The 18,237-nt window shown below is 34.2% G+C and overlaps 1 protein-coding gene across 1 annotated transcript; it reads left to right on the forward strand.

Annotated features, from left to right (window-relative positions):
• Positions 1 to 1,413: 1,413 nt before the first annotated feature.
• LOC130808604 (uncharacterized) lies at positions 1,414 to 2,550 on the forward strand. Its single transcript, XM_057674056.1, has one exon. It carries the CDS (start codon positions 1,414 to 1,416, stop codon positions 2,548 to 2,550), a length of 1,137 nt encoding a protein of 378 aa, XP_057530039.1.
• Positions 2,551 to 18,237: the final 15,687 nt, after the last annotated feature.

Consider the following 18,237-nt stretch of genomic DNA (forward strand, 5'->3'; position numbering starts at 1 on the left):
GGTGTATGTGGGTTGGAAGGGCGTGGGAAGTGGGCTGGAGAGGGTTAATGGGCCAGGTGGAGTATGTGGGCCACTCACGTGGCTGGTAAGGCGTAGGTTGGGCTGTTTTTGGTCGGGTGGGTGGGGTCTTTGATGGGTTTTTTTAGTTAATTGGGAATTGGAGTTATAATTTGGTTGGAAAGGAGTGGGAAGTGGGCTGGAGAGGTTTAATGGGCCAGCTGGGGTATTTAGGCCACACATGTGGCTGGAAAGGGAAAAATTGGGCTGTGGGTTTTTTTGTAAATGGGATCCGGTTGAGTGGGGTTGTTTATGGGTGTTTTTAGTCAACTTTTCAACTTGCTCTAATAACAAATCCCCACATTCTGATTTTTTGATTTCCCTCTCTTATAATAACCTAGGAAACACGGATACGGCACTGAATTGGCGTGTCGCGTGTCGAACATGTGTCGGATACGGACACGCAACGGACACGCGAAAATTCTTTAATCTTTAATCTCAGTGTTAATCTTAAATTCTTAATCTTAATTTCTTGTAATGTGCTCTTTCGACCATTGAATTTGGTTACTATCTTCATCTTTGATTTTATAATCTAAGTAATATGGAGCCATTTATTTGTTTGAAAGAACCTGGAATTGGGTTTAAAAATCTGGAAACATTATTGTTTCTAAGCTATTGAAAATTTGAAATGTTGTCGTAGCTTCCTGAATTTGATTCCATTCTTCGAAGCTTCCTGGAGAATCTTGTTGTCGTAGCTTTTGTTAATTTGATGTTATGATGATGATAAGAATTCAATTTGGTGAATTCAAATTGTTTCTCAGCTATTGAAAATTTGAACCAACATTTGAAATTGTTGAAATTTTAGTAATAATTTTTGTTAGAATGTTGTTTCTTGATTTTTTTTTATGTTGTTTGAGTGATGAAAAGTTTGTTAATGTTAAATTGTTAATGTGTTTGTAATTTGAATTTTGAAAAGTTGAAATGTTGTTCTTGATTTTTTTGTATATCCTCTTTGAATATTTGTTAATTGTTATTTGTTAATGTTAAATTGTTAATGTGTTTGTAATTTGAATTTTGAAAAGTTGAAATGTTGTTCTTGATTTTTTTGTATATCCTCTTTAATTGTTGTTGTTTGAATTTGAAGAGTTCAATCATGTCTAGTAGTGGGGCTAGTGGCTCTGATTGATGCAATGTTAGTGGTGATGCGACAAATGAAGAGGGTGATTTCGGTTCTTATCCTTTGTGAAAATATGTTCTTAAAGGGGACAAAATGAGTGGGGGTGGGGGTAATTATACTTGGCAATGCAACTTTTGCAAACAAATAAACAATGGTTCATATACTAGAGTTAGAGCACATTTGATGGGTGTTGCAAAAGGTAGAATTAGTCAATGTCCTAATGTAACAAATGAGGATAAATGCAAATGAGAAACTTAGAAAGACAAATTGAGCAATATAAAGAATCTAGACAACCAAAAAGACCACCACTTCCTAGTCAATCTTTGTCTTCTGAAACTTCTCTTTCACCAACTTCATATGCCAAGAAAAGAAAATCTGACAACCCAATCACCAAAGCTTTTGATATACAAGCTCGAAACAACTTAGATGCTGAGATAGCAAGGATGTTTTTTACTGGAGGATTGCTTTTCAACCTTTGTCGAAACCCTTACTATGTTAGTTCATACAACTATGCTGCCACAAATAATATTCCTGGTTACAATAAAATGAGAACCACTTTGTTAGATAGAGAGAAGGAAAATGTTGAAAGGCTTTTAGAACCAACAAAGGCTACTTGGAGGGAAAAAGGGGTAAGTATAGTGAGTGATGGGTGGAGTGATCCACAAAGGAGACCTTTAATTAACCTCATGGTGGCTTGTGAAGTTGGTCCTTTGTTCTTAAAGGCCGTTGATTGCTCAGGAGAGGTAAATGATAAAGACTTTATTGCTAATTTGTTGAATGATGCCATGGAAGAAGTTGGAGATGACAAATTTGTTGTACAAATTCTCACCGATAATGCAAGCAATTGCAAGGCCGCTGGAGAACTTATAGAGGGTAGATATCCACATATATTTTGGACACCATGCATTGTTCACACTCTTAACCTTGCTCTTAAAAACATTTGTAATGCTAAAAATGTTTCAAACAATGAGGAGGTTTATGATGAGTGTCATTGGATAACCAAAGTTCATGGAGATGCTTTATTTGTCAAAAACTACATAATGAACCATTCAATGAGGTTAGCTATATTTAATAAGTTCTCTCCATTAAGACTTCTTTCTGTCGGTGATACTCGCTTCGCTTTGGTAGTTGTCATGCTAAAGAGGATGAAACTTCTTAAACCAACTCTTCAATCCATGGTTGTTAGTGAGGCTTGGTCCACATATCGTGATGATCATCGTGGACAAGCTACACTTGTGAGGGAAAAGATTCTAAATGACGATTGGTGGGACAACGTTGATTACATCCTTGATTTTACTCGTCCCATTTATGACATGATAAGAGCATGTGACACCGACAAAGCATCACTTCATTTAGTATATGAAAAATGGGATTAAATGATTTCAAAGGTGAAGGAGATCATATATAACCATGAGCATAAACAAAGGCATTAGTATTCTTCTTTCTTTAGTGCGGTCAAAACAATACTTCTTAGCCGTTGGAAGAAAAGCAACACTCCACTTCATTGTTTGGCACATTCTTTGAATCCAAGGTGAAGGAGATCATAATGTATGTTTAAATGTTTAAAGCATAAGCTTATGCATTAACTAAATTTTCTTCTTTTTTATGTATTTAAAAGGTATTATAGTGACGCGTGGCTAAAAGAGGTCTCTGGTAGAGTTGCTCCACATGTTGACAATGAAATTTTCACACAAAAATTCAATTGATTTAGAAGATTGTTTCAAGACTTGGAAGATAGAAGAAAGTTTAATATGGAGTATGCTATTTTCTCGGCAACAGATGGTGGTGTATTTACCGAACCGGAATGCTTGAATGATGTGTACTTGATGGCTCCAAAGCATTGGTGGGCTACTTATGGCTCACAAGTTCCGATGCTTCAAGCATTAGCATTCAAGTTGTTAGGACAACCATCATCTTCCTCTTGTTGTGAGAGGAATTGGAGCACATATAAATTCATTCATTCATGTACTAGAAACAAACTTGCACCAAAACGTGCTCAAGATTTGGTGTACATTCATAACAATCTTCGTTTGTTTTCAAGGAGAGGTGAGGCTTATAACAAGGGAAGAACAAGGTTGCATTATGGGATGTTGGAGGAGATGACTTTGGAAATCTTGAAGATTTTTTTTGTCTTGGCATGGCGGATCTTTCTCTTGATGAGCCCGAGTTGAAAACTACTATTGTAACAGAGGATGACGATGGATGTCATATGGATGATGTGTGATGATCAAACTTTAATTTACCTATTTATTTGGTTTTATTTAATTTGTTTTTCTTTAATTTAGTTTGTATGACTGTTTTTAAATACTCATGTTGATTATTTGGTACTTATTTGTATTTTATGTGAGTTTTATGTTTTTAAAGTGTTTATTTGCAAATAACAAATGAAAGATTGTAAAATTATTTTTAATTTGATATATTTATTATATTACCATTTTCATGTCCCCTATCCGCTATTTTAAGTTGGCTTTTTCCCGTACCCGTGTTATGTCCGTGTCCATTTTAGTGCAACCTACATAATAACTTTATTTCTCTCTCCTCGGAAGACACTAACTTTATTTCTCTCTCCTCTGAAGACACTTTCCCATGTTGATGTCCTTTTTTCTCTCTCCTCTTCCCAAAAAATTGAGTTGCCTTTTTCTCTCTCTCACCTTCCCAAAAAATTGAGTTGCCTTTTTCTCTCTCCCCTTCCTTTTTTTGAGACATACCCACTCGGCCACTTAATACCCACCCCATGTGATACTCCTTCTCTTCTCTCTTCTTCCTAAAAGGCTGACTTGCCTTTTTCTCTCACCCTTTCCATTTTTCATACAAGTCCACACATCACTATATTTTCTCTTTCTTCTGAAATCCCATCTCCATTTGTCTTTCTTTTCCATTGTTTGATTTTTATTTTGTGTTTTCCTCTGATTTTGCTTCCCCATGTTCAGTAATTTTTGTTTTCAAACATCACGTGAAATTTATTTTTTTAAATTACTAAAATTATGAAGAACGGAGTCCTAAAAGCATCCTTACTCATGATCTAAAAAAAAGGTCATCTTACTATTTCACAATTTTTTCTCTCCTAAAATTTCATCTTTCAACCTAATTTTATTAACAATGACCTCTTTTAAAAGGTCATCATCCTCTCTTTCTTACTTTTTTTCTACCCCACCATAATTTCTCTCCCTTAATTTATCTAACATTTATCTTTATTTTTTTATAATAATATTTTCATGTACAAAGTTAATATAATTTTTTATTTGATTAAAATAGATTTATTATTTTATAATTAAAAAAATTATTCTTTTAATAAAAATAATATTTTATAATAAATATAAATATAAATATAATTTTTAATAAATATTTTTTAATATTTAAGAAAAATTCGTTAACTTCAAATAAATATTACAATGCACATAAAATAAATATACAAATTAAAAAACTAAAATTTTAAATGATACATTAATTGCGGTTCTCTCCAAACTTTTGCCAGATATTTTCAACCAAGTCATCTTTTAAGGATAAATGTGTTTTTCGATCTTCAACATCATCCTTATTTGCCAAGTATCGATTGATATCAATAATTCTATCTGTGTAATACTCAAAGTCATCATTTGCCAGATACTGAATTTGAGCACTTTGATTGTAAGAAGATTTTTTCCTTGGTTTTTTTTTTACATGGATTTCTTCCATAATTTAGGTTATTTGAATCCATATTTTTTTTTGGGATTTATTAAATGATTTCTTTGGTATTTTTTTTAACCAAAAAAAGTAGGAAAATATGAACAAAATATGTAAAAAAAAATTATGTCAAAAAATATCAATATTGGTCTCATTTTATAGATCTCGAAAAAATATGACCGTTGGTATAAATTTTTTTAAAAAAATTATTTTAAAACGAAAATAGCCGTTAAAGGCAAAAAACAGGTATTTTTTTCTCACCCAATCAGAAGCCGCCAAGTGGCCTGCAGCTGCACGCGTGTCAGAGGGGGGAGGCTGTTATTTTTCAACGCCCAATCAAAACTCGACATGTGGCGAAAATTTTTGAAAAAAATGGGGTGACCGTTCACCAGAACGGGTCACCCCAAGACCATTTAACCCAATCTTTTCCCTAACCAACCTAATATTAGATCACTATTATTATGTTTTTCCTTATAGTTTGGTCATGTGACCTTTAATTATATCACCAATAATAATGCTCTAAAGATACTTCGTATTGTATAGATTTGTGTGACTTGCCTCTCCCTTTTAATTTGTTTTGATTAACACAAGCTTTAAGATGTATACTATATTCCCACTGTTGGGTAATTCATTTGGGTTAAAACTAATACCATATGGGCCAATAAACTCCATACTCTCATTGAGCATGTATGATGTCAATAACGATCATGTATTGATGGTGAATCCACCTTATCTAATTTGAAATATCCCTCCATTCTCTAATCACATTTTATTTAGAATATTCCACTTCAAAGAAAAAGAAGTAATAGCTATTATTTTTGAGAACTATATAGAAGATATAATGAGTATATCTATTTGGAATCTTGTTAGATTCGTTACTCTATTATCATACATTTTTTATATTGTTTTATACACTAATTCTTAAATGAGACGGTCTCATAGTGATCAATTATAATTTTAAAAATAAAGTATTAGAGTGATTACTTATAACCTTAAAACGATCACTTACGATCTTAAAGTAATCAAATAAAGTAATGGGCTAATATATGGGCTCATCTCATGGTGAGACGGTCTCATACAAGACGAACAGTTTTTTATAATGCGAATTAGAGATATTAAGGCTTAAAAATTATTTTTTTAATGTGCAAAAAGTAAACAGATAAACTTGAGGGTAGTATTTTATGAGTCTTTGGGAAGAGCACTTGAAGGATAGGTTTATGTAGGATCTAAACTTGTAAATTTAAATCGTAGAAATCGGAATGAATAGAGAAGCATTCTTATGGATGATCAATGGAAGTTTGGAACTGATATATTGGTTTATGTAGTCAACCCTAAAGATTAACACTATATTTGGATAATAATTTTGGAGAAAGAAAGGGAGGGAAGGGGAGGAAGGAAAGGAAAAGGAAAAAAAAGAAATAAAAGGGAAATAATTCTTGTTTATGTAGGAGGGAATGGAAAAAAAAAATAAAAAATAGAGAGTTTTTCCTTCAAATCTTTTCAACTTTAAGAGATTAAAATTTCTTAATAAAAAATATCAATTAAGCCTTTTCAATTTCCTGCCCTTCAGGCTCCAAAAATTTCTTCCCTTCTATTCTCCTATCTAAATAAGGGAATCTTCCGGCTCTAATATTAATGTTGTTATTGCTACTTATACATGGTGGTATATATTCAACCCAATCCTTATATTCCGCCACTCTTTTCATTTCATCGCCACCCCTTGAGTAAATTACCATTTTGCTCTTAGATTTTCAAAAAATAACAATATTACCATTAAAGGTAAAATTTCTATATATACCACACTCCAACTAAAATTATTCTCACTACAACTAAAAACCAACTTACTAAAGCTAAATTTCGGAGCAAAAATTAAGTACAATCCCCAAATTATTAATCGAGGTAAGTTATTTTTAATTTAATTAGTTGCAAAAGAAAAAAAAAATAAAAATTTGAAGAGGAGTCGCCCAAATTTGGGCGGCTGGACCTCGGTTTTGGCGCCTAGTTTTAGGCGACTGAACCGGGGTCCAGCCGCCCAGATCTGTGCGACTCCTCTTCAAATTTTTTTTTTCCGTGTATTTAGGATTAATTAATTTAAATTTTGAAGTATGTTTTGTTTTATGAATTATTAGTGTAAATTTGTATGTTGTAATGTGTATTTATTTTTCTTTTAGTAAGTTTTATATATTGTTTTGAAATTATGATATTTAAAAAAAAAAATTGAAAAGTAGTCGCCCAGATCTGGGCGGCTGGACCCCGCTTCAGCCGCCTAAAATGAGGCGACTGAACCGGGGTTCAGCCGCCCAGATCTGGGTGACTTCTTTTCAGTTGTTTTTTTTTTTATTTTTTTTTTTTTCGTATGTTTAGGAATAATTAATTTAAATTTTGAAGTATGTTATTATTGTTGTTAATGTTATTATTATTAATTTTATTATTATTATTATTGTTGTGATTGTTATTTTTTTTTATTAAATATATGTTAATATTATTATAATTAATTATATTATTATTAATGTGATTGTTATTTTTTTTATTATTAAATATATGTTCATGTTTTGTTTTATAAATTATTAGTGTAAATTTGTATGTTAAATTTTTTGTTGTTAAATTATTATTTATGTTTGAATGAAACTGTAAAAAGTTGTAGAAAATGGCTGGTAATCAAGGAAAAGGAAAAGGTTTTTTTTAGGCAATTGTTGAGAGGTAATAGTTCAAGGCCTACTTTACTCAGAGGAGACCCGCATGAGAGGGGGGTGACGGGTTCTGCTAGGAGGGCTAGGCATGAAGAGGCTGCCAGACACAGTGAGGCCCAAAGGTCGAGTACGCTGAACCAAGTGCGTATTCATGTTGATGACCAGGCTGACAGCCTCCAGAGTAGTTGGGGGGTTTATAGTGATGATGATAATGATGCTGATGATGTTCAGTTCCAAGCTCCTGAGTCTCGCCAATTGGACTGGGCTGTTGTTCGCGGCCCCGACGGCAGATTTGCCCGTGGCGGCCCGAGTTCTTCTGCCGCATCTGAGCGCGCAGGACGTAGTTTTGTTGATAATCAGCCGCCACGGGAGAGCAGGCCCTCACAGTCCACTAACACGGACTGGTTAGTGACATCACCCCAGCCCGGGGGGCCGACAGATACGCGACTGATCCCTAGCTATGGCGGGGACATAGCTAAACTTATTTATGACGGCTCCGAGCGTACGCCTCCGATTCTGGATTGCCGTATTAGAAAGAGACCGGTGGAGTCCATCATCGGACTGAGGGATATGTCCGATGCGCTAAACGTTGTTCTATCTGCCACTTCCCTCGGCTGACTACCGGTCATTATGCACCAGCACATCGACTGTGCTTTGATATCGGCGTTCGTCGAGAGGTGGCAGCCGGATACGAACACCTTCCACATGCCCTGGGGAGAGATGACGATTATGTTGCACGACGTACAATGTTAAGAGGAACTAACTTGCAATGAATACAATTTAAAAAGAAAAAAAAAACTTGCTATGAATAGCATGCATTATTTTAATATGATGCAGAATTAATTAAAGTGTTCAATATAATCATGATTTCTGGTTAAACAACATTTTGTGGTTTCCGATTATTTCTATATATTCATTCAACTGTAAAATGGTCATAATATATACAATGAGTTCTGAATAACTGCTCCTAAAACAACTGTCATATTGCCTGAATAACTTCTATACTAAATAACCGCTCCTGTATCGAATAACCGCTATACGCATAACTGTAATACATAGTCTAACACTCCCCCTCAAGTTGGGTCGTAGGGTCACCAACACCCAAATTGCATAAAACTTCTTCAAAGAACTGAGTTCCAACTGCTTTCGTAAGAATGTCTGCTAGCTGATCTTCTGATTTTACATGTGGAAGCTTGATTACTTGAGCTTCTAATTTCTTCTTTATGAAATGTCTGTCCACTTCTACATGTTTTGTGCGATCATGTTGAACTGAGTTCTCTGAGATGTTGATAGCCGCTTGATTATCACAGTATAACTCGCAACTCCTTGTAGGGGTGAATCCCAGTTCGGTTAGTAACTTTCTCAGCCATAGGACTTCTGTGACCCCTTTTGCAACATCTCTGAACTCAGCTTCTGCACTGGACATAGCAACCACCTTTTGTTTCTTACTCCTCAATGTGACTCGATTTCCTCCCACTAAAGTAAAGTAGCCTGATGTTGACTTCCTTTCATCTCTATCTCCTGCCCAGTCTGCATCAGTATATGCCACAAAATCAAGGTGACCATTTTTCTGATAAAAAACTCCCTTTCCAGGGCATCCTTCGAGGTACCTGAGGATCCAATAAACTGCGTCCATATGCTGAACCTGTGGTTTGTGCATGAATCGGCTAACTACTCCTACTGCATATGCAATATCAGGCCTTATGTGAGCTAAGTAGATTAATTTCCCTACCATGCGTTGATACTGCATCCGATCAACCAATTTTCCTCCTTCAGTCACCTGTAGTCCATGGTTCATCATCATTGGTGTCTCAACGGGCTTGCAGTCTAGCATCTCTGTTTCAGTTAACAGGTCTAATACATACATCCTTTGGGATATGAAAATTCCGTTGTTTAATCTAAGAACGTCAATCCCTAGAAAGTATTTTAGTCTGCCAAGGTCTTTCATCTCAACTTCTTGGAATAGTTTTTCTTTTAAATTGGCTATTTCCTCTCTGTCATCCCCGGTAATGATCATGTCATCGACATAAATTATCAAGCATGTTATTTTCCTTCCTCTTCGTCTGAGAAACAAGGTGTGATCCGAATTACTTTGTCTGTAACCGAATCTCTTCATTGCAGATGTAAATCTTCCAAACCACGCTCTAGGAGACTGTTTCAACCCATACAAAGCCTTCTTCAATCTGCACCCCTCATTTTCTGAGAACCCTGATGTAAATCCTGATGGAGCTTCCATGTACACTTCCTCTTGTAGTTCCCCATGAAGAAAATCATTTTTTACATCAAACTGATGAAGGGACCAATCCAAGTTTGCTGCAATGCTGAACAGAACCCGAATTGTATCAAGTTTAGCAACTGGAGAGAAGGTTTCTGAGTAATCAACTCCATATGTCTGAGTGTATCCTTTTGCCTCGAGCCGAGCTTTTTATATTTCTTATTTTATCATTAGATGCTCTGCTGCAAGAGTTTTAGATCCTAAATGAAAACGGCCTCTTATAGCCTGTAATAACTGTAATTGGTGAAACATTTTGGTACAGATCATCTATAATCCATTTGCTTATGGTAAAACTACAGTATTTTTTTTTTGAGATGGCCCAAATAAAGTCAATTGTAAGAAATATATCCAATATTTATTACTATAGAAATAACAAAAATCCAATATAGGTTAAAAAATTTTATTTAACATATATACATTATCATTTTCATACAATAACGAAAATATATCAACAAAAAGGATAATTTTCTGTATCTATTTTTTTTAATTCTATTCTATTGAACAATAAATCTTGAAATAAAAAAACAACTAATCCTTCATTTTCCAATAAAGTTCACAATATTAAAAATCATTTCTCTCTTACGATTTTGAGAAATTGTAGACTCATCCAAAATCTGAAATGCATGTCCCACACCTTCAGAAATAAAATGCTCTACTTGATTCCCCAAATTGCTTGTTAAAACATCACAAAACCCTAAATTCCTATCTTTTAATATTATCATAATCCTAATTTTTTCCAGCCATTTCATATCTTTCTGTAACGGTTTGCACAAGGGTGGTTTCGATTCCCCTAAAGGTAACGCTATTCGCCAATATATATCAGAAGCCGTTAAACTCAATGCTAATTTACATAATTGAACGTTAATTGATGATAATTCCGAATTAGTCCTTTCCTCCCCACCAAAAAATGTTTGTATTAAGACAATTCCCTGAATATTGTTACTATTTGACATACCATGTCTTAAGGTTACATTATAGGCTATATTTTCTCAAGCACTATCCCCATCCAAAAAAATGCTAGAAAAATCGCAATATTTTGCCCAAAATTCACTAGTTTGACCTATATTTCCTTGCTATTTAACCCACATCAAAGCTTTCATTCCATCATCATAAGCCACCGAAAGCGAATTTTCCGGCGCTAGACGGTAATTTACTGACACAATCACACACTGAGCTTCCGAAGATAATTTTCCTAGGAAATCATGGTAACATTTCCATGCAGTTGAGCCGATATAATGTTTAAATAACCTAGAAAAATCTAGGATTTTAATTAAATATAAAAATATCTGAATTAAAGAATTAAATAATAAAAATATCTAAGATAATATAATGGAAGATCCTAGAAAAAGTAATTAAAAAATAAAAATATCTAAAATATTTTAGTAAACTTGTAACCAAACTCAACATTATAAATACCCATGTAATAAATTTTTTTGGGCAATGAAGAACAATATTCATTCTACATATTCACTCATTTTCCACTCCAAATAAATCCATTCACTATTTTACCATGCAAATTTTGCTACATTTGGTATCAGAGCTAATTAAAACCAAGACTTCCAAACAACCTAAACACATTAACCAACATACTCCACAATAAAATAAACCTCTAACCACAAAATAAAAAAATGACTTCAACCATTAATTACCCCCAAGTTAATTGGGTTTCCACATTTAAGAGAGAAAAATATGAACAATGAGCTATGCAAATGAGGTCAATATTTATCTCCCAAGATTTATGGGAATTAGTACAAGAAAGTTACGAGCAACCACCTAAAGATGACACTAAAGAGTCATCTTGGGATGAAACAAAAATAAAACAATATAAACAAAATAGGATAGGGATAACTATGCCCTATCCCTATTATATCGTGGAGTCGACGAGGCAACATTTACAACGATCATGCCTACGAAAACAGCTACGGAGGTTTGGAGGATCCTGGAGACAAAGTACAAAGGTTCCGACGAGGTAATTCTTTTTAAACTCCAATTACTATGGAGAGAATTTGATAATTTATTAATGGCAGAAAATGAAACAATACATTCATTTTTTGACCGAGTCACTAATATAGTTTATCAAATAAGATCAAATGGTGGTAAAATAGAAGATGAAAATGTGATTCAAAAAATATTAAGGAGTCTATCACAAAAATATAACATTATTGCCACAACAATAAAAGAAGTTAACAAGAAAAATTTATCTCAATTAAGTATACCCTAACTAATGGGATCACTACTTGCACATGAAGATACATTAAAAAATTTAACGAAGAACCACTAGAACAAGAAGCTTTTCAAGCTAAATTAAAATTTTCTAATAGTGAAAATAAAAATAGTCATTGTAAAAATTATGAAAAAGGACAAACATCAACTAATTGTAGCAAGGGGAGAGAAAACTTTAAAAATCAAAAGAGTCGATTAAATAATCAAACAGACCTTTATTGTAAATTATGTAAGAAAACTAACCACAATACTAATGATTGTCAGTACAAATGTAAGAGGTGTAAAAAACACACTCACCTCGAAAAAGATTGTTGGTATCGACAAAAAGAAGAAGCAAACTATTCCGAAAACAATAATTCCGGAGAGCAAATATTTTACACTGGATTAAATGCACAAGAAAAGTAAGTGACATATGGTATATTGATAGTGGTTGTTCACATGACTGGAAATAATTATTTTGTCACTCTTGACGAAAATGTTAAAACACACATCACAATTGGCGACGGTAAAAAAGAAAATGTTGCCGGAAAAGGAACAATCGCCGTTAAAACAAAAAATGGCTTATCAAAATTAATTCATGAAGTTTTTTATGTTCCCGGACTTGCACAAAATTTATTAAGCGTAGGCCAACTAATTAAAAAAGGATATATGGTTAAATTTGAGAATAACAAATGTCAAGTCTATGATAAAAATAAGGTTCAGATAATAACAACTGTTGAAATGGCTCCTAACAAAATATTACCATTAAAATTGCCATTTGAAAAAAAATTGGCTTTAAGCTCAATAAATGATGAATCCACCTTATGGCATTTGAGATTCAGGCATCTAAATTTTAACAGTCTAAAACTATTAAAACAAAAAGAAATGGTATTTGGACTACCATTAATAAAAAATGAAAGAAAAATTTGTGAAGGATGTATATATGGCAAGATGCACAGATTGCCATTTCCTACCGCACCTTGGAGGGCCAAGGCTCCTCTAGAGCTTGTTCATGCAGATATCTGGGGTCCTACCAAGAATCCGTCTCTTGGCGAAAAAAGATATTTTCTTTTGTTCGTAGATGACTACTCCCGCATGATGTGGGTATATTTCCTGGAGAAAAAATCAAAAGCTTTTTTCCACTTCATGGAATTCAAAGCCCTCACAGAAAATCAAAGTGGACATTATCTTAAGATTCTTAGAAAGGATCGTGGCGGAGAATTTACATGCAACGAATTCAACAACTTCTGTAAGACGCATGGAATTAAAAGAGAACTTACAGCAAGGCGTACACCTCAACAAAATGGTGTTGCAGAAAGGAAAAACCGCACTATAGCAGAGATGACCCGCAGCATGATGCAGGGTAAACATCTACCCAAAAGATACTGCGCCGAAGCTGTTCACACGGTAGTATGTATCCTCAATAGATCTCCCACAAAAGCAATTAAGGATTTAACGCCATATGAAGCCTGGCACAAGAGAAAGCCAAGAGTAGAACACCTCAAAGTGTTTGGATGCGTAGCTTATGCCCACATCCCGAAGGAGAATCGGGAAAAGCTCGATGAGAAGGGAGAAAAATGCATATTCATTGGATACAGTCACGAAACAAAAGGATATCGCCTTTACAAGCCTGAATCCAAATAATTAATCATCTCTAGAGATGTAATTTTCGACGAAGCAGCCGAATGGACATGGAAAGAAGAAGAAATTGAAGCTCGCGAAGGAGATACTCTCCTAAGAGATCCAAGTGAAGAAGACGGAGCAGACCAACCAACAAACCCATTATATCCGAGTCCAAGTACACCTGAAAGTACAAGATCATCCCCAAGCTCAAGAAGCCAAACATCACGTTCAACTCCTCAACATCAAGAAGCCCGAAGATCAACACGAGATCGGCAACCGCCATCATGGCTGCAAGATTACCATTGTGACCAAGCAATGATGGCTCTCTTCTCTAGTGAGCCACAAACATTCTAAGAAGCAGCTCAAAAAGAAACATGGATTGAGGCTATGAATGAAGAAATCAAAATGATCGAGAAGAATCACACATGGAAAGTTGTTGACAAACCACAAGACAAGGAAGTCATTGGACTCAAGTGGGTCTACAAGATGAAACATAATGATGATGGCTCCATCAACAAGTACAAAGCAAGACTCGTAGCAAAGGGATATGCGCAACAACCAGGAATCGACTTCAATGAAACATATGCACCAGTTGTCCGCATGGAGACAATCAGAACAGTCCTGGCATTAGCAGCACAACATCAGCTACCAGTCTTTCAGCTTGATGTCAAATCAGCATTTCTAAACGGAGAACTCGAAGAAGAAGTGTACATCGAGCAACCGCAGGGATACGTCATCAAAGGCCAAGAAGAGAAAGTATATCGCCTTTGAAAAGCTCTGTACGGACTCAAACAAGCACCCCGAGCGTGGAACAACAACATCGACAATTATCTTCTCCAGCATGGTTTCATCAAGAGTCCGAGTGAACCTTCACTATACCTCAAGACACAAGATAACAACTTTCTCATTTATGCCTGTACGTGGATGATCTAATCTATACAGGCACACACCCAACGATGATCGAAGAATTTAAAAAGGCTATGATGAAGGAGTACGAGATGACAGACCTTGGTACAATGAAATACTTCCTTGGCATACAAATCAAACAAAGCCCAGGAAGAATATTTCTATCACAAGAGAAATATGCAGAAGACCTTCTCAAGAAATTCAACATGGGTGAATGTAAACCGCTGGCTACAACCAACGGCAATCAATGAGAAGCTATCGAAGTACGATGGCAAACCAAAAGTCGACGGAGCAATGTATCGAAGCTTGGTCGGCTCTCTTATCTATCTCACACATACAAGACCAGATACAGTCAACGTTGTCAGCATCGTATCAAGGTTCATGAGTGAACCGAGCAAGGATCATCTAACAAAAACAAAGAGGATTCTCAAATACATTAAGGGAACAAAAAGCTATGGGATCATGTACAAAACTGAAAAAGATTTCAAGCTCACAAGATACACCGATAGCGACTGGGCTGGAAGCGTGGATGATAGAAAAAGTACAAGCGGGTATGTATTTCAGCTTGGAAACAAGGTGGTCTCATGGTCATAAAAAAAAACAGGCGACAGTAGCTTTATCATCAGCAGAAGCAGAGTACATTGCAGCAACAAGTGTAGCACGTGAAGCAGTCTGGCTCAGAAGGATATTAATCAATCTATAACATAAGCAAGAGACACCAACTACAATGTTCTGCGACAACATGTCAACAATAACAATGACGAAGAATCCAGTGTTTCATAGCAGATCAAAACACATCGAGATACGACATCACTACATTCGTGAGTTAGTAGACAAGAAAGAGATCGAACTACAATTCTGCAAGACGGGGGAGCAACTCGTAGACATTTTCACAAAACCCATATCAAATGATAGATTTATCGAGTTCAGAAGACAACTTAGAGTTCAAGATTTTTCAGATTAGGGGGAGTGTTAAAATAACCTAGAAAAATCTAGGATTTTAATTAAATATAAAAATATCTAAATCAAAGAATTAAATAATAAAAATATCTAAGATAATATAATGGAAGATCCTAGAAAAAGTAAATAAAAAATAAAAATATCTAAGATATTTTAGTAAACTTGTAACCAAACTCAACACTATAAATACCCATGTAATCAATTTTTTTGGGCAATGAAGAACAATATCCATTCTACATATTCACTCATTTTCCACTCCAAATAAATCCATTCACTATTTTACCATCCAAATTTTCCTACATACAAAACCCTCCACCATGAAAATAAACCACAATTGGTAGTAATGAATTATTATTATTGTTATGTTTAGGTACATATATACGTGCCTAAATATTATCATTTTTGTCAATAAAAATGTCGCGAGCATTAACTTGTAAATAGAATCCAAATATGGAGAAACACTTGACATAACTTTGGTTGATCATTCTAAATAACCATTTTTGTACAACTTGATTACACCTTCAATTTCTTCAACTATAGAAGTTGGATCATCGGTTTCGGGTTTCGGGTTGATTTCAAGATTTTCAATGTTTTGATTGATTGTAGGGTTTGACACAACCATGGATGAAAGTTTGTAAGTAGTTGAAAAAATTGAAATGGGTATGTTTCAGTTTTCTTAAGGGAGAAGTGTATGATATAAGATTGGATAATTTAAGATTATATATAAATAAAAGAGTTAGTGGAGTGTTATCAAATCTTTGACCGCCATCTGTATTATGTTTAGCCAATTCATATGTTATTATGAGCCTTCTGGGATGATCATTCTAATAGGTGGGTCGGTTTGTTGACCTTCATCTTTTATAGAAGTATATTGTTCCCACTCATTTATAGTTTTATTTAATTAATTTATTTTCTGTGCTTCTTATTTTATAGCTCAGTTACAGTTTTAATGTGTATAGTAAGAAGTATGTATCTTTTCAAGCGCGTTATGTATCACTCATCTTTTTCTTTGCAGAAACCTATTTTTTAGGGGATAATTTGAGTTCTATATTCCTTCCCTGGAGGGTACACGAGTATATCTGTCTGCTACCCTCCTCCTCCAAACCCTGACTTTTACGGGATATTAGGCTATTGACTCTAACTCTGACTCTGACTCTTTTGTTCCCACTCCTCACTTTATTCTTAGCTTTATTTCTTAATGGATTTTCATTATTTTAAAGTTTTGTTGTTAATCTAAATATGAGAATTTAAATCCTCAGCATTTCAAAAAAAATAAAATATAATTAAATAATTAATTCCATACACATGTAAAGATAAATGTTTGATTCAAGTTATAAACATATATTAAATTTGATTCTAAATATAGAAACAAGGAGAAGACTTTTTCTACCTAAAATATATATTTTATATTAGTAGTGTAAATATCATATATTGCTCATTGCATTAATCATATGGGATTAAGCTATTATTAACTTAATACTTTATTTGTCAGCATCTCCTGTGAGTTGTTACAATTAATTTTATGGGGTTGTTCACATATAAAGTAGATATAGATGTAATACTGTTATTCGTCAAAATAGCTTAAGCATAACGCGTTCCCAATTAAATAAAAAGAATTCTAAATGTCATATATTATCATGATAAACGTGGGATGAATGAACAAAACTTCTCATATATATATATATATATATATATATATATATATATATATATATATATATATATATATATATATATATATATATATATATATATATATATATAAGGTTAAACTATTTTTAAAATGTCAAGCAATTAAAATGAGGTGCTCAGACGAGTAAGTAATAAGCTAGCTCGTCGAAACAGGAGAGTTTGCAAGAAGTAGCATGAGCGTTGATGAAGTACTCTAACAAGCGATGATTAGTTTTAGGAAAATTATCAATGGTATTCTTGAGTTTTGACGCTTTATCAATGACATTCATAAGGTTTTTTTATCATCAATGGTACCCTCGTACTATTGAGCGTTTTACAGCTGTACATTTTTAAACATTTTCCGTCAAAAATCGTCTAAAACCGTTTACTTTTTTCTTTTTCTTTTATTTTTCAATTCAAAACATAAAAAGAAAATTAATGATTTTGAACAATTTTGGACGGAAAAAGTTAAAAAAGATTATGGTTGTAAAACAAGGGTACCATTGATAATAAAAAAACAACTTAGGGGTTACCATTGATAAAGTGGAAAAACTTAGAAGTGACATTAATAATTTCTCTTTTTTAAAAGAGCAAGTATGGCTTTCAAGACAGTGTATAGGCTATATAGCTTATGCTTGAACAAGCACAAAGCTTGCAAAGGCAAGCGAATGTAAGGGAGCAACAAAAACTATTGCACAAATGAGCGCTAAAATTCTCAAGTGAGCAACTTGCTAGAGCAATGAGAATTCTTGAAAGGGCAATAGATAGTTGGCACAAGCATATCTAGTTGTTGAGGTCTTGCTTGGATGGTTTGTGTGCATTATCGAACAATCGCTTGGTTGGGTTGGACGAGCAAGTTATGTTAGAACTTCGTACTTAATGTAAAAAACAACATTAAGATTTTGTGGAATTTAAGAATTTTTTCCTCACACGTAGACATGTCAAAATTTAAGATGGATTTCACAATCTAATGATGAAAAGCTCCATTTGTGGAGAGATGGCATTGCCCAAAAGATGCTCTACCCTCCATGAATGCACCCCATACTAGCCTGATAAATCTCCTAAATACAAGA

This window comes from Amaranthus tricolor, chromosome 3 (genome assembly GCF_026212465.1).
Source record: "Amaranthus tricolor cultivar Red isolate AtriRed21 chromosome 3, ASM2621246v1, whole genome shotgun sequence".
Classification (NCBI taxonomy): Eukaryota; Viridiplantae; Streptophyta; class Magnoliopsida; order Caryophyllales; family Amaranthaceae; genus Amaranthus; species Amaranthus tricolor.